Here is an 18,928-nt window from a genome sequence, read left to right on the forward strand (position 1 = left end):
AGAATAAGTATTCAGTTCTTTTAGTGTCAGCAAAGATACTTCTTAACCACACACACACCCCCCTGCACATCAATTTTTAGAATTTATCATCATTAAGGTAAATTGAATCACCGGGTTATATGCCTTTATTATGCAATTGAGAAAAGTCAGCTCACTTATTAAATGAGGTCTTAGGATGTGGAAATTTCTCTAACAAGCTATTCTGTTTGTGGAAGAGTGGAATGTCTGGTGAGCTGCTTTTCTCTAAGATCCTTTTAAAGCTAATCATTTTGAAACATCTGTCGAGCCTTGTGCTTTTTCCTATTATTGTCATTTACTAGTGATTCACCATTTGAAAAGTTATATATGATTAATGAATGATCAACATTTTCTAAACTAAATAATGAAACATTCATTTTAAAAGAAAGAGGTGATTATGAAAGTTACATTTAAATACAGGTTTGTGTTAAAATGTACACAAGTTTTTTCTGTTGTTGTTGTTCTTCTTTTTCCACTCCGTGCAAGATTATACATTTTAGGAAAGAGATAGGCCATATAATTTATGAATAAATAAAAGCAATTCTGTTTTATAGTCTTATAGGGAGATGATAATTTGTCTCTATGGCAGAGGCCAGGGGGAAAAAAAATAACATCTTTTAAAGCAAAGATGAAGGATATCATTTTGTGGCAGAAGAGTGTCAGTGGACCCTAGGCAAGGACAACTATTTCTTACAAAAGACAATGTAAAATGTATGTATTGAAATATTTTATTTTCCTTAGATAGTGATGCTGAAATGTATTTGACAACATCCAAGAAAATCTCATATTCAAAATGACACAGAAGTGCCTGCCAGAGTTGTAAAGGTAAACAAGATTATGTTGACAGTTAATTTTTAAGTTTTATATATAAATAGTCATTTAGCTTTAACCATATTTATGATGCCATCCAGATTATGTTAGGGAGAAAATGAACTAACTGTAATTAGATTAATAGGCACAGATTTTATATGACTAGTATTTCCAAAACATAAAAACTCAAATCATAAAATTTGGACTAGAGTTAAAGCTTGCTTCCATTAGTTTTGAGAGTAAAAAAACACTACTAGCTATTCAACTGATTTGAGTTTAGGCCCACCAGAGTAACAGCAGCTATAAACTTTAGGTGCTAGAAAGTAGTGTGAACTATAGGAGGCTATCCAGGCTCTGCTGCAACTGCTGCTGCTGCCTGAACTTATAACCATGCCATCCTATACCATTGCCTCCTTCCCTGTTGAAGGAGGCTGAGAGACCATGTGCCAGCTGCTGGCTGACCAGGCCCAGAGCTGGAAGGAGGAGGTGGTGACCAAGGAGCCCTGGCTGTAGAGGCAACTTGCAAAGCTCCAGGATGGAGCTCTTACCCTGTACCAGTGGGCTGTACCATCCTGACAGGGACTCTGCCCTGCACTATTCAGAAAGGACCAGTGGTGGGGCGCCTGGGTGGCTCAGTGGTTTAAGCCTCTGCCTTCGGCTCAGGTCATGATCTCAGGGTCCTGGGATCGAGCCCCATGTCGGGCTCTCTGCTCAGTGGGGAGCCTGTTTCTCCCTCTCTCTGCCTGCCTCTCTGCCTACTTGTGACCTCTCTCTCTGTTAAATAAATAAATAAAATATTAAAAAAAATAAATAAAGGCCCTTCCTCTTCTCTTCCTTAAAAAAAAAAAAAGAAAGGACCAGTGGGAGGTGGCCCTGGTGGACATGGTGAATGATGGCATCAAGGATCTCTGAAGCAAATACCTCACCCTCATCTACAACAGCTATGAAGCAGGCAAGGAGGGGTATGTGAAGAGATCCGCCTCCCTGCCCCCCACAATCCTCCAAGGTGAGACCCTACTGTCCAAGAATTAGCCCTTCTTTGTGGACTACAACCTGATTGACTTGCTGCTGATTTACCAGGTTCTGGCCCCCAGCTGCCTGCCCTCCTTACCTCTACTCTCGGCTTAGTGGCACACTTCGGCACCTGGCCCAAGCTCATGGCCTTAATGGCCTCCCTGGAATAGCTGCCCCTCTCCATCTGCGGCAAGGGGAAAGCAGTAAGAGATTGTGGTACCGTCAACAGGAGGCAGAAGGTGGGGATGTCTGCCTTCCTTTCTCCAGGACCAATAAAATTTCTAATAGAGAGGGAAAACCAATAAAGTAGACTATCTGGATATTCTTAATTTCTAAGGTTAGGCCTTATTCTAAAGTAAGTAACTGCAATAGACTGAATGGAACTTATTTTGGGAGATAAAGACATTACTGAGACCACCACACAGTCTCCATGTATCTCCTGAATAGAGTGTGACCTAGTATTGATGGTAAAATTGCATGAATTCTATTGATTTTACCTCTTTTATAATTTGGGCTATTTTGAGTTTCACATGCACATTAATAAAAATCAGTAAGAACTTCTCAACATAATATGAAATTATGCATCACTTGATTTATTTAAAAAAATAGCATTAGACTGAAAGCAGTTGGTATGTGTGCTCTCTGTGTAGCATTGTATTGGCTTAATCAATCTGAATAGGTAAGACCCTGGGATAAAACAGAACAGAGAGCAGTCATATGTGAATTCCCTGAAGTATAAATTAAAAGCAAGAATGATAAGAATGTGTATAAGTACATCAGCTATATCACAAGCAGGGGCAGTGGCAGGCAGAGGGAGAAGTAGGCTCCATACTGAGCAAGGAGCCCAATGCGGGACTCGATCCCAAGACCCCGGGATCATGACCAGAGCAGAAGGCAGAGACTTAACCAACTGAACCACGCAGGCATTCTTATTTCAACTTTCTGATCTCAAAATGAGAGTTTATGAGACCACTCAGCATAACTTCAGGATCGTTTGGGTAGTTTAATGGGATATCACGTGCAGAAGCTCTGCAAAAATTTAAGAGATCTGGATCTAGAATCAGATAGAACAAGACTTGAATTTCACTTTTGCATTTTATTAACTATGTCACATTGGACAACTGAGCTCCCTCCTTCAGACAGTTTTCTAACTTTCAATATATTTAAGTGTGGATAATGCATAAATTACGTTATTTTTTCTTCGTAATTGAATGTAAAATAATATGCAAAAAGCTTACCTTAGTGTCTGGCACATAATAATCGCTTAATAAATCTTAGCAATTATTGTTAGCATTTTATTATATACTATTAATGCTTATATCATTAAATATAAATACTATATAAGTATCTAATAGTTAAAATAAATTATGCAAATTGATACAATTATTTTCATTACGGCATTTATTTCATGTACAAAGGCTTGCTTTTCTTAATCTCATAGTGGGTGAATCAACTAAGAAAAAACATATTCAGATAATATTTTAAGAAAAAAACTGGAAAAAGGTTCTGAAATACAAAATATGAAATTGAATAAAAACTGGCATAAAATGTTCTCTAGAGAAAAGATATAATCTTATTTATCTATCAAGAATGTTTTTTGGGAGTGTCCTGATGGCTCAGTCAGTTAAGCGTCTGCGTTCAGCTCAGGTCATGATCCCAGGGTCCTGGGATTGAGCCTGCATCAGGCTGCATGCTCAGCGGGGAGCCTGCTTCTCCCTCTCCCACTTCCCCTGCTTGTATTCCCTCTCTCATCATATCTCTCTAAGTCAAATAAATAAATTTATTTATTTTTATTTTTTTTAGGATTCTATTTATTTCGACCTGAGCCTAAAGCAAATGCTTAACCATCTGAGCCACCCAGGTGCCCCAAGAATTTTTTTTTTTTTTTTTAAATCAAGACAAGTAAAACATTGATAACTTACTCAGTTCTTATGGTCTTATAAAGGAATTAAAAAAATAACAATTGTAAAACAAGCCTTCTAGATATGTTTGCATATTGGTGCATAGGAATTTAGAATTTTTTTTAGATGACATGCCAGTTCCATCTCAACAATTATATTTGTTTTTTTGTGAATTTAATTACTGTTTGTGAAATTCTGTAAATTATAATTTAAATGTCTGTTATAGTCATGATTTCTTAGGTGAATGATTTATTATGTTTATGAAAACAGAATTGATATGAATCACATTTGATCTTATAACTGACAATTTTTAGACATATTTTTGGTTATTTTGTCATGACAGATGTGATCCTTTTAAAATACTGTCTCATTTCTTGTGAAGTACTAGGGAAACAATTCTCTAAATTCATCTACCTATTAAGAATCGGAAGGAAAATACTTTTTATTAAATTTTCTTTTCATGATTCTAAAAATATTAATTATATTAAATATTATTTCTGGATCTTTTGACATGAAGTATAGCAATGGCACTGGGTAGACACCCTCATGTTGACAACTAAAATAAAGTAACATTTACATATACATTCCTAAAGAACTTAACAGCAAGTTTTGTTGCTTAGTTTGGCAAATTCTATCACTATCTCCTGACTCTAAGTTTACAATCCAATGACGTTATGAAATGAATAGAAAACATTCATTGCTAATAGGATCCATAGAGACACATTGCTAGAATTCTAGAATCACTTTTAAAAAGTATTAGCTTTCTTCTGTGATCAGGGACATATCTGAAATTACTTTTAATAGACTTTTTAATATTTCTTTGGAATACCTTAGTTGGCGTCAGACGTCTATTATAATGTGGGAGATATTACTAATAGTATGCACAATAATATATAAAGATATACTACTTTAAACTGAACATCAACACCTGTTTTGATATCAATATTAATTATATCCAGTAAAGTTGAGGGAAATTGGAAGGAGAGGCGAACCATAAGAGACTATGGACTCTGAAAAACAACCTGAGGGTTTTGAAGGGGTGGGGGTGGGAGGTTGGGGGAACCAGGTGGTGGGTAATAGGGAGGGCACGTATTGCATGGAGCACTGGGTGTTGTGCAAAAACAATGAATACTGTTACGCTGAAAAAAAAAAAATAAATTCAAACTGCAAAAAAAAAATTATTAACTATATCCATTAATACCTTTGTAGGTATTAATGTTTATTAATGCTCATTTACTAATAATATAACTACCCTGTATATGGAGCTTTATAGTTTATAAAATGTTTCTGCATAAATTGTATCACTCATTTTGATTTTCTGTTATACTTGTTAGAGAGGACCATGTATACACCTCTTAAAGAATCATTCTTCTCATGGGTCTCAGAAGGAGATTTTTTTTTTTTTTTTTGTCTTGTCTTTTTTTTAACTTTATTTTTTCAGTATTCTAAGTTTCATTGTTTATGCACCACACCCAGTGCGCCATGCAATACGTGCCCTCCTTAATACCCACCATCTGGCTCCCCCAACCTCCCACCCCCCACCCCTTGAAAACCCTCAGATTGTTTTTCAGAGTCCATAGTCTCTCATGGTTCATCTCCCCTTCCAATTTCCCTCAACTCCCTTCTCCTCTTCATCTCCCTATGTCCTCCATGTTCTTTGTTATGCTCCACAAATAAGTGAAACTATATGATAATTGACTTTCTCTGCTTGAATTATTTCGCTCAGCATAATCTCTTCCAATCCCTTCCATGTTGCTACAAAAGTTGGGTATTCATCCTTTCTGATGGAGGCATAACACTCCATAGTGTATATGGCCACATCTTCCTTATCCATTCGTCTGTTGAAGGACATCTTGGTTCTTTCCACAGTTTGGCAACTGTGGCCATTGCTGCTATGAGCATTGGGGGGCACGTGGCCCTTATTTTTTTTTTTCCCCTTTTTATTTATTTTTTCAGCGTAACAGTATTCATTCTTTTTGCACAACACCCAGTGCTCCATGCAAAACGTGCCCTCCCCATCACCCACCACCTGTTCCCCCAACCTCCCACCCCTGACCCTTCAAAACCCTCAGGTTGTTTTTCAGAGTCCATAGTCTCTTATGGTTCGCCTCCCCTCCCCAATGTCCATAGCCCGCTCCCCCTCTCCCAATCCCACCTCCCCCCAGCAACCCCCAGTTTGTTTTGTGAGATTAAGAGTCATTTATGGTTTGTCTCCCTCCCAATCCCATCTTGTTTCATTTATTCTTCTCCTATCCCCCTCCCCCCCCATGTTGCTTCTCCATGTCCTCATATCAGGGAGATCATATGATAGTTGTCTTTCTCCGATTGACTTATTTCACTAAGCATGATACGCTCTAGTTCCATCCACGTCGTCGCAAATGGCAAGATTTCATTTCTTTTGATGGCTGCATAGTATTCCATTGTGTATATATACCACATCTTCTTGATCCATTCATCTGTTGATGGACATCTAGGTTCTTTCCATAGTCTGGCTATTGTAGACATTGCTGCTATAAACATTCGGGTACACGTGCCCCTTCGGATCACTATGTTTGTATCTTTAGGGTAAATACCCAGTAGCTTTTGCACAGCAAAGGAAACAGTTAACAAAACCAAAAGACAGCTGACAGAATGGGAGAAGATATTTGCAAACGACATATCAGATAAAGGGCTAGTATCCAAAATCTATAAGGAACTTAGCAAACTCAACACCCAAAGAACAAACAATCCAATCAAGAAATGGGCAGAGGACATGAACAGACATTTCTGCAAAGAAGACATCCAGATGGCCAACAGACACATGAAAAAGTGCTCCACGTCACTCGGCATCAGGGAAATACAAATCAAAACCACAATGAGATATCACCTCACACCAGTCAGAATGGCTAAAATTAACAAGTCAGGAAATGACAGATGCTGGAGAGGATGTGGAGAAAGGGGAACCCTCCTCCACTGTTGGTGGGAATGCAAGCTGGTCCAACCACTCTGGAAAACAGCATGGAGGTTCCTCAAAATGTTGAAAATAGAACTACCCTATGACCCAGCAATTGCACTACTGGAGATTTTTTTTTTTAAGGGTAGTGCCCACTGTGGTGCTGGAGGATATTCATTCATTCACTTACTCATTCTGCAAGCACTCACTGAGTATTGGCTATGAACTTGTATGTTAGAGGCTGGGTATTAAACTAAAGTAAATAAATAGATAAATGAGACATTAAATATGTCTTCAGTGAATTTAGTCTTGTAGAGTCTGTGGTATGCATAAGTTCAGAATGGCTCTTGGAAACCAAGGTGACTGTCATAAATGGTTGTAATGCAATGTAATAAGAAACAAATAAAGAGGGGGCGCCTGGGTGGATCAGTGGGTTAGTCTCTGCTTTTGGCTCAGGTCATGATCCTGGGATCCTGGGAGCCCACATTGGGCTCTTTGCTCAGCAGGGAGCCTGCTTCCTCCTTTCTTTCTCTGCCTGCCTCTCTACCTACTTGTGATCTCTGTCAAATAAATAAATAAAATATTAAGAAAAAAAAAGAAACAAAGAACATGTGAAATTATATATAAATACATATTATATATATATACATATATATATATATATATATATACTGCACACAAACACACACATACACACACACATATACAGAATAAGACAGAGACAGAGAGGGTTGGGAGGTTAGTTGCTGAATGGTAGCCCAGCAGACAGGTAGAATGTCTCATATAACAACAATGAAATGCTCTTAGGACAGTACATATAGTTCACTACAGCCTGAGTAATAGAGAGAAATGTAGAAAATCAGACAGAATCTAAATAATAAATGGCCTTGGGACCATTTGTGGAAGTGTGCACTTTATTCTAGATTGGATTAGAGGACTTTAACTGTCTTAAGGACAGGCTGATCAGATTAGTGTTCCTATCCAGATTAGTGGGTAGGAGAAAAAGAAGATAGAGAATAGTAACTCCTTGTCTAAATACCTCTGCATCCATTGAAACCGGGTAATGGCTTAATGTCCCAGTAAACTCCATACTTGCCACTTATTCCTGTCAAATGAATAGAATGTAACTCGGACATAGAGAAGTCATCCTGGTTTTCTTTATTTGTTTTAATAAAAACATTGCAGAGAGGGCATAGAGAAGTCATCCTGGTCCCATCTTATTATTATTAATAATAAGGTTAACCTTATATTGTAAACCCCATAGATATACTTGAGTATCTAATCTAACTTATAGACCGGCATAAATGGCCTATGTCTGAGGACATCTTAAACAAAGCAACGAAAGATGATATGGGTATTTTAATATGAAACTCCTACACAGACTCACGCAGCATCATTTACAGTTTGAACAAGTCTCCATTGCAATAAAGAGGACTTTTATTGGGGTGCCTGGGTGGCTCAGTGGGTTAAGCCTCTGCCTTTGGCTCAGGTTATGATCTCAGGGTCTTGGGATTGAGCCCCACTTTGGGCTCTCTGCTTATCAGGGAGCCTGCTTCCTCCCCTCTCTCTGCCTACTTCTCTGCCTACTTGTGATCTGTCTGTCAAATAAATAAATAAAATCTTAAAAAAAAGAGGACTTTTATTAAAAAGCTCCTGTTTCAGATGCATAAGTACACATATTAGGATTTATAATGAGAAACCCCATGTGCACTCCCAGAGTTTGCCTAAAGTACTAAATTTGACACAAAACAAAAACAAAAAATAAAAATGTTTTCTTTATTTGTTTTAATAAAAACATTGCAGAAAACTCACATTAGAAACTGGGGCCATGAATTCACAGGTGCTGAGGTCCTTCTAAGCTATACATAGCTAACTAATTGGTCTTGATTAGGGGTTATCTTCTTAGTTCCTCTCCTTTTCATTCCTTGGAGTGGGAAAAACATCAGCTAAACCCAATCATCATGTGATTCTTCCACTAGGCGTCACAAAATTACAGCAAAAGTAAAGTGGTTCTATTTCTCTTAAGATAACATTGTATTTTATTGAAAAAAAATCAAGATTCTAGAGGATATGGAATTAAAATTCAGGTTGAAGGGATCAGGAAAATATTTCTGGAAATTGTATGTCTCCCTAACTGGTTTTAAGGTTCTTTACTTAATTTAAGTTTTTGAGTCAAGATGTGAGAGTCTAAACTCTAAATTTTATTTAATTTTATTTTTAAAATTTTATTATTTGACAGAAAGAGAGAGAGCACAAGCAGGGGGAGCAACAGGCAGAGGGTGAGGGAGAAGCAGGCTCCTCTGTAGAGCAAGGAGCCCGGTGTGGGGCTCTATCCCAGTACCCTGGGATCATGACCTGAGCCAAAGGTAGTCTCCCAACCAACTGAGCCACTCAGGTTTCCCTCTAAATTTTACTTTAATTAACATAGTATCTTATAGAACTTAGTATCTTTTGTATGGCAGACTATTTCCCTGGAAGGAGATTTAAATCTGTAGAATACCTATAGTTCACTTGGAAAGGAGAAATTCATTTTACTAATTAGACTCTATTTTGTATTTTCAGAATCTTCTATGCTGACTCTCTTTTATCTACCATCAAATACCACTATAATATCTTACACTTAAATGCCTTGGATTCTGATATCTGTCTCTGTAAATACTAAAATTGGTTTTTAAAGGTCTCAAACTCCAAAAATTTTTCGAGTGTTACTTATAGTGTTTGACAAAGGTGACAGTTGACATCTTAAAACTGAATGTCATTAAAAAAAACAAAGCAAAACACAACTAAGTGTCATTTGTACTTCACTCTATTTTATTGGCTTTCTTCTGCACCTCTTGGCTTATTCCATTCTTCTGTCCTTCACTAACTCCTTTCTTCCTACACTTAACATCTTTCTACCAGAGAAATGTATATATTCTAGAAGGTTAGGATCTTAACCCTCTTTTCTTTCTAGTACAATTTCTCTTGATGAAACATCCTTATGATTTCATTGAGTCTGTCCTTGTGTTTTGTGGCCAGTTCTCACCTTTGGGCACTGATTTTCTTGTGCACTAACCATTTTAAAATATTGTGTATTTTCCCCTGAAAGTCAAAATAAAATTACCTCCTCTTCTTTTTGTTACTTTGTTATGTTACAATATTATGGATTGTTCAACTGAATTAATCAAAGCTCAGAATCTTGTTATCATTCTAACTTTTCCATATTTTTTTACATTTCTACCCCCATTCATTCTATTGTTTGCAAATTCTCATTTATTTTACCTTCTCCCACAGACATCTATTCTATTATATTCAATGTATGAGGAATTCAAGTCCTTTTTACCTAGATTACTGAAATGACCTCCTAACTTGACTTTCACCATAGAGTTTTCTTGGATACATTTTCAAAAAGGAGCCCTCTGATTTTCTCTGCCTACTCTGAAAGTGTATAGAATGAATTACAAATTTCTTTGCAATTATGGTAAACCATTAGAGATTTATGCAGGGACAACATGGTCAGAATTGTATTTTACATAGATCATTTTAGGAAAAACAGTACAGAGAGATTTTATTGAGGTTTGGGTAGGACGAAGAGAGATGTTAAGAAAATATACATAGGCAGGCAATTTTTCTGGTAGTTCAGAGAGGATAATGAGAGTATGAACTCAGGAAATATATATGGAATGGAGAGATTCATACTGACTTTGTTAGCGTTAAGGTCTATTAAGGTCTATGAGAATATGCATTGTTCATTATAGGCTCCCTATACATGTGGAACAATGCCCGAGAGAGAGGATACATGCATATAAGTGTTCTATGAATAAAATAACTACATCTATTAAGCAACAAAAAATGCAATGCATGATTAAGTGTGGTATGGGATAGAAAAGGGCAGATTGTAAGCATAAAGTTTGAAGTTATATTTGAGTTGGAGATGCTGTTTTATTATTTACTAGCCATGTGATTTTGGGAAAATAATTTGGCATTCTTGAGATTGACTATGTTTTTTTTTTTAATTCGTAAATTAAATCAATAGTGCAACTCCCTTAATAAGACTAAGGAGGGTAAAGATGCACTATATATACTTAACAGTTTTTTGGCTTTAAGTGTTCAGTAACTATTGCTGCTTTTAACTATTGCTATTATTCTTGTTATTGTTAAATTTATGTGTATACATGCATACATATCCACATCTATATCTATACACATATACACATCTGTACATCTATATCTATTTATCTATCCATCTATCCATTCATCCATCCATCCATATGAGGAGTAGAAATATTTAGCACTTGATATGAAAATGCAATCAAAGAAGAATGCCTCCAGGCTAGGTAATATATCATCTTTTCTAACTTGTCCCTAAAAAAAGTTTTTATGAAATAAAATAATTTTAGAAATTAAACATATTTGATATCTGCCTCTTTGTTTATACTTTTTATTTTATATTAATATCTTTATAAATTATCCTGAGATGGAACTGCTATTTAATCAAATGAAATTTAAAACCTTCTTGTACTTTTGTGCCTTGGAAGACACTCTTCTGGAGATTAGAGAATAATGAATTAAATAGGCTTGAACAGCAAGGGTCAGAGGATTTGTGCATTCCTGATCTAGGTCTTTGTGGGCTACTTTACATAATATGAGTGAACACTGGCTTTTCTGCATTTTTAAAAACAAGAGGAAGAACAGTGAGATCAAAGTTCAAGCCAGGCAAATTGTCCATTTTGCTGGAGGGCATCTGTCACATATAGACAGAATTATTCATGATTTTGATTAATAATGAAAATACGTGTTTGGATGAATTTTAATAAATAAAATACAAAAGTGTTATGTCATAGAATTAACAGTTTGAAGGCAATCTGCCCCAGATTTCAACTTTGATTAGTTCATTATAACTTCCCTTTAAAGCATAAACTTACCTATTTTTAATTAATTTTTTTTCTGTGATCTCAAAGAATCCATACTATAGTTTGTCAAGGAGACATACACTCACAATTATTATATCATTTTGATCAGAAGACTTTTTTTTTAAGATAAGATTTAAATCATATTCTTTGAGTAATGATTTTATAAAAGAAAAACATAGTTGTTTTGTTTATAGAAAGCAAAATTACAAAGTAATATCAACTTAATTTGTAATAAAATTAGATAATTTTGCAACTAATAAAGTTATCCATGACAATGTGATTCATTCAGGTTGATACTCAAATGACTTAATGAAGTTATTATGGACAAAATCTCATAGACTAATGACATAAAGCTGTGGATATACTGTGGAGTTAGCAATTATTTAAATAATTTCATTAGGTATCAAATGCTAGTTAAACATAGTTTTAAAGTCAAAGGTCAATTTTACTTTAAATGAAGAAGTTTTGGAAAAGCTAGAGAAGTAATTTTTGAGTTTTATATAAAAAAGAAAGGTTAAATTAAAGAGCTTAAATACAAAGTCTATAAAATCATATAATCTCTCAAAGAGTTAAGGAGGTTATTTTAATCAACTGCTTCAAGAAAAACTAATGGAATATTCTGCATCTAAATCATCTAAATGCCCTGAAAAGCAATATATTCAAATTTAGATATGAACTACCAATTTACCAGGGATGGCATATAAAGATATTTTGAAGCAAGAGACAGCATGAGGAGATTTTATTCTTGATTCATTTTATGTCTGACTTACTATTTATTCTTGACTCATTTTATGTTTGACTTACTAGTATGAATTATTTTTAAGAATACAAATGTTGGAGAGATTGCTATGAGCTTTGGATATCCGAAGGATGTTTGAGAAGTGTGTAGTGTCACATTATCAATTCCAAATTCTCAGCATGGTAATAAGCTAATAGAGTGACAAAGTTTTATATGGTGTATTCTTCCTTGTCACTGAAGAGAAATCACTACACTAGGTGAGGAAATTATCCTCATGATGAACATAAGCTACAGAATAAAGTATACTCTGTCAAAAATAGTCATTATCAACATTATTGATAACCAGTAACAATCAGTACTAGCAATAGTTATCCAACTTTGTGTTTATTTATTTCTTCCTGAAGTTAAAAAACAATTCACAGACATGACTTCTCTACATTGTTAATTTTTACTATACCCTTATGAGGTGTATATTTATTAATGCTAAAAATACATTATTAACATTAACTATGCTGAACCACATTTACAAATATTCATTTAGGGAGAACTTAAAATAAAAGATCCTCATGGTAGACATTAAGACATGTAAGGGTTACGTTAAAAGGGGAAAATGAGCATGACTGCAGCAGCTTCTCAAATCCATTAGTTGCTCAAATCAAAATTAAAAAAAAAATTATAAATGAATGAAGTGAATAGTTTCATGATTAAATTCTAGTTACACTTAAATAATTGGTTTGGTTTTATGTCAAGCTAATTAAACTCACTATTGAACAGATGTAGGAATATTGTTAAGATTTCCATATAAAGCCTCAAACTAGAAATTTCAATGAGAATTAAATGTCAAGAAAAGTTTCTTCTTTTAAGGAACTCAGGGGAATTTAGAGTCCTTTAAATGTCTGTGTTTTCCCATTTGCTCTGACTGCTGGGAGTCTCAAGGAAATATTTATGTCTTGGCCACAATAATTATGAGACATTATGGCATACAGTATCTTGACCTCTTATTATGAAATGTCTTTTTACCTGGTGCTATATTTATTTATTTGTATATTTACTTTTTATGGTACATAATTTTATATAGCAAGTCAAATAAATACCCTTTGGAATGATATTGAGATAAAATATATTAGTAAAATAAAACAATCATTATATAAATATACATTTGTTATTTCATATTTTTTAACATATTAGGTGACAAGTGAAGAGGAACAAAACTTTAAAAGAAACCAAGTTTATTTTACATTAATTTTTCCACACATTGCTACATCACCAGGTAAAGGTGCCAATTTCCATTTCCTTATCACCATTCCCTTCAAAAGCCAGGATCTATGATGACATTGTCAGCTACTGATAATAGTTATATAGTTATCTTTGTCATGTCTCAAGTTCATTTAGAAAATTTAGCTTTCCAGTTTCTAACCATAGATTATCCAATAAATAAAGATAATTATTAGAAACAAAGTTTATTAAAGGAGAAAATATGAAAATAAGAAAAATATTTACTTCCAAAAATTAATATACATCCTAAAATTTCAGATCTAAAAAAAGAACTGGTAATTCTTAAATTTCCATAAGAAAAATTAAGTGTTTCATTAACTAAATTTGAACAGTAAGAAGAAATGCAGAATGATTACATGCTTATTTTTGTTGCTAATATTTATTTTTCCTGTGCCATATAGTGTTAATAAAGTGATTATAAAATGGAAGTTGATGAAGAATCAAATATATAGACTTTTGAGAAATTACAATATAATTGGAGTTTGAGAGAGAAGTTGAAAATCAAATAGAGTATATCAAAGTGAATACAACACATATTAGAATAGAGAAAAATTGAGTACTATTAGAGTTAAATAAGAGTTATCATCTACAAAATGGATTTACATTTTATTTATTTATTTTTAAAGATATATTTATTTATTTAAGAATGAGAGAGAGTGCAAGCAGTGGGAGAGGCAGAAGAGGGAGACAAGCAGACTCCCCGCTGTGCTGGGAGCCTGTTACAGGGCTTGATCCCTGGATCCGGAGATTATGACCTGAGCTGAAACCAAGAGTCAGATGCTTAACCAATTGAGCCACCCAGGTTTCCCTGGATTTATGTGTTTGTTTGTTTGTTTGTTTGTTTTAATTTATTTATTTGAGGGAGAGAGAGAGCAGGAGAGAGGGGAGGTGCAGAGGGAGAGGGAGAAGCAGACTCTCCACTGAGCGGGCAGCCTGACATAGGGCTTGGTCCCAGGACCCTGGGATCATGACCTGAATTGAGAGCAGGCCCTTAACTGACTGAGCCAATCAGGTGCCCCTGGATTTATGTTTTATAACATAACAACTCTTATGCTGGTTATGAGGATGAAATTAGTTAATTATTTTAAAACACTTGGAGCACTGTTTGCCACATAAAATGTTCAAGGAATATAAGCTACTTGAGGCCCTAAAAAAAGGATGTTCTTTTTAAAAATCTGTTTTACTACATTGGTTCAGTAATAATGTCTTCCTGCCCACTTATTGTAACTTATTTGGAACAGTCTTACATGTACTTCCAGCATCTAGATTTTAGTCTCCCATAATATTATGCATTGTAGTCAATGAAAAGTAGCTGAACTTATGATTGACTTGGGATGAGGGTACAAGACCAAAATATTATTAGTGCAAAGTTAGAATATTTTAAAATATATTTCTGGTTAGAGGGTGCTTGGGTTGCTTATTCAGTTGAGTATTCATCTCTTGATTTTGGCTTATGTCATGATCTTGATGTCCTAGGGTCAAGCCCTGTCATCAGGCTCTGTGCTCAGCAGGGAGTCTGCCTGAGGATTCTCTCTCTCTCTCTCTCTCTCTCCCCCTTTGCTCCCCACACTTCTCATGCTCTCTCTGTAAAATAAATGAATACATCTTAAAAAATATATTTATATATTTCTGGTTAATAAGAGGAAAAAATCTAGCATTGAGTCCTGTAAGACAAACTGTGACAATTTGTGTATATATATACCTGTGAAAACTCATTTGATTCTATTAATACTCAGGATCATAAATTTTAATATGATGCACATGTGTATAACATACATAATAAAATTTCCAAGCAAAAAGTAAAGTGACTCTAATAGGATATGTTTAAGTTTTATTTTCTTTATTGGTAATAAGATTGTTACTATATGGATATCTTGAGTCTTCAATTGAATATATATCTATTAAAAAATATAGATTAGTACATTTGTCCATGAACGTAATTAGGGGAGACTCACCTGGCACTTAGTTAACATTGTCCAATAAGTCTTAGAATCACATCATATTCCAAAAGGTAGAGCCCATGTGAAAGCTATAGATTTAAAGTGTTATTGATATAACAAAAACGATCTTCAAATTTTAAAAGAGATCACATCTGTTAACAGGTCTCATAATCAATTTCATAATTTGTAACTTTTGCCTAATTTTATGACATTTAAAATCTTTAACAGATTCATGTATTAGATTTGAAGATTTAATTTGATTAAATAGGTTTTGATAATTATCTAAATTTAATAAATATATTAGTTTCCCATGACTGAAAAAATTAGTTTTAAAAGACTAGTTGTATATTTAAATTTTTACATAAATAGTGGCTGTAGTTATAAAAGACTAATGATAATCAGCTTTAAAATATGTAAAGTGTGATGAACATTGTTCTAGCTGCAAAAAACCTTTAAACATTAAACATCTTATCAACAATAAGTAGTGAGTACATTATCTATCTAGCTAATGAGGCTAGACATAGAAAATCACGATGTAAAGGAAAGCTGCCACCAAGTTTTGTTTTTGTTTTTAATTTAATTTTTTTTCAGTGTTCCAGAATTCATTGTTTATGCACCACACCCACCAAGTTTTTAATCTTACTTTTACCTTTGTATCCTTTCATTTCCTTTCAGAAGCTCCTTTTTTCTTTCTAAGTTCCTACCTCAATTTTCCTCTAATCACAAATGTACCTTGGCTCCTAGGATCCCATAGCACCCATGCTCCTATCCAAGTACACTGGAAAGAAAGTTGGTGGAGTCTTTATTCTCCTCTCCACCATCTATATTTGCATTTCCCCCCAGAGATCTTCTGGAAAAAAGATAGAGCTAAACCTAAAGGACTTTTTATTTTTTTTTATTTTTTTTAATCCAATGGACAAAATATCATCTAGGTGAAGGAGTAATTTTGAGCAGAAGTGCCTTTCCCTATGTAAGTGACTGCTTCAACCAAGCACATTATGGGCTCATAGGTATGAATGGCCTTCAGAACACAGCTGAGTCAGGTGGGGTGGGAATGGGGAAAGGCAGGGTCATAAGATGCTACCAAGGAATGCATATGTATATTAACCCTTGTGTTAAGTCAAAAATAAAGTAAGTATTGCTCTAGCCTAATTTCAGGACAATTGTACACAATAAATAAGATAGGGTTTTCCTTGCCTAGTTATTGAACTGCAAATGCTGGTACCAATGTGCTCACTGCAGGTGGGGGTGAATATCAGATAGTTATGAATGGTCTTTGTAGAAATTCTAGGATAGCACACTCATACAGACACATTGGATCTTCCAGTAAATAGGTTTCTGCTCTGAAGCATATAGAAAACTTTGCGTATTTTGCCTCCACTGGTGATTTTGGAGAGAACAGTTGATATATAAGCTATTATGAATCGGTATACTTGTGTCAGTATAGACCAATGAGAAAGAAATACTAAGCCACTTAGTATTCATACATCATGTTCTCCGGATTTTCTGTATCTGTCTTGAAAGTACTACTTTATTTACAGAGAGCAATTAGGAGGGCTATTTGTTTATTAGGTTACTCTTTTAATGTGCATGATGAAAAGTATTAGGTTTTGTGTTACACCACATAATATTTTCTAAAACAACAGGAGTATACTCAGGCTACTATCTTGGTATATGTAGTGTATGTAAAGTTCTGTCAGAACTACTTAACAAAATTTATTTTAAAAGATAATATTTAGATTTTTCTGGGACCTAGCCCTAAATCCATTATCATTCCTTTATTCTTTCCTTTCTCCTTCACACTCCTATAATAGGATGTCTGGATTCTGGGTTAATTAGAAATATGTGATGGAGATTATATAGAGAAAAGTCAATTATTTCATTCCTCAGGGTGTAATTTTAAATTAAAAATCATTTTGTGATAAATTATATAGCCAATATAAGTTACATATAAATTATTAACATGAAGATTTCTACCCTCCTATTTTTTAAATATTGTAATCTTCAAAAATTTGTATTCAAGTAGGATTATTTATTAAGAAATGATATTGTTTTTGTTTTGTTTTTTTGTTTTGTTTTGTTTTGTTTTTACTCAGTAGCCTATCCTCAATTTGGTATAAGTCTTCATCATAAGTTATATATATATGCTGCGAAGCAAGCACTTCATCATAAGTTATATAATTTCACAAGTTTTAAGAACTCAATACACATAGTTAATTAGATAAGTGATCTATGTTCGAAAATGTATATATTCTAGTACATATGTTTAATTATATGTCTAGTATATATGTTTAATTATATGTATGTGTCTTTGTTTAATTAAAAAATGGGGTATCTGTGTGAGAAATTATAGTTGGAATCTGAAACATAAGCATTTCAGAGGCATTTCCTTAGTTTCCTAAGCAGAATTTTTAGAATATATGATCTTATGTCTAAAAGAAACTACAGCAAATAGTGACTATAATAAACAGTAGAAAAATAAAAGCAGATAAGTAGATATTTTAAAAGGTGGAGAAAAAAAAAATCATGAGTAGTATTTATAACCCTCCAGAGTAGTGTGTCGGGTTTATTTGAAGAAGGCAAACATTTCAGGAAGTTTCGAATATCTTAGAAAGAAACACATTGTTTACATAGTTCTAATCATTACTGAGATTTTATCACTATTTTAAAATTTGAGGTCTTCATTAAGCTTTTGCCTAACCAAACTGAAATTACATGTATACACACTATATACAGATATATGAAGAAAACATATACTTTACTCACAGGCAAATTGAAGTACGGCTTCTCTACTAAGGATACTTCCGAAAGTGTTGGCTGCTAAACACTGATAATGACCAGAATCCTTTGCTTCACTCGGATTACTTATAATGAAAGTCCCGTCGATCAAACTGTAGCGATAATCACTTTCCAAATCTATTTCTGTTCCATTTCGAAGCCATCTTAGGAAAAATCAGAAGACAAATATGTAAAAATTACTTGAGATATTATAATACTCCCTGGGAACGTCAGAATCTCATTGAAGGGAATTTTTAATACTTGAGAAAAATGATTAATAATGAACTTTTACCTGTAATTGGGAACTGGGTTGCCACGAGCTTCACAGTTCAATGCTACTTTCTTTTCATCGGAATCAGTCGGGAAAATTATATCATCTGGTTCTTGTACAAACACTGGCCCATAGTCCACACTTTCTGTAAGGACCAAAAAGGACACACTTTAAAATTTCTAAAAATATCGAGACTTTTTCTCTATTATTTTAATATTTAAAATTTTTCCTTTTTCCTTGTACTCAACAGACATACTAACACAAGAAAGTCACTACTAGAAAATTACATTATTTTAGTAAATTAGAGACCTACTTAGAATTTTTTAATTGACTAAGATTTCTTTTAAAAATATGATAT

The 18,928-nt window shown here is 34.2% G+C and overlaps 1 protein-coding gene across 1 annotated transcript in view; it reads right to left on the reverse strand.

Annotated features, from left to right (window-relative positions):
- Positions 1-18,928, reverse strand: part of CNTN5 (contactin 5) — an 867,308-nt gene that overhangs the window by 541,754 nt on the left and 306,626 nt on the right. Inside the window, exons 3-4 of the mRNA XM_046016150.1 lie at positions 18,592-18,715; positions 18,288-18,463 (exon numbers count right to left, since the gene is read on the reverse strand). Of these exons, the coding sequence (XP_045872106.1) occupies positions 18,288-18,463; positions 18,592-18,715 (300 nt within the window). The remainder of the gene's footprint in view (positions 1-18,287; positions 18,464-18,591; positions 18,716-18,928) is intronic.

Source organism: Meles meles, chromosome 8, assembly GCF_922984935.1.
Source record: "Meles meles chromosome 8, mMelMel3.1 paternal haplotype, whole genome shotgun sequence".
NCBI lineage: Eukaryota > Metazoa > Chordata > Mammalia > Carnivora > Mustelidae > Meles > Meles meles.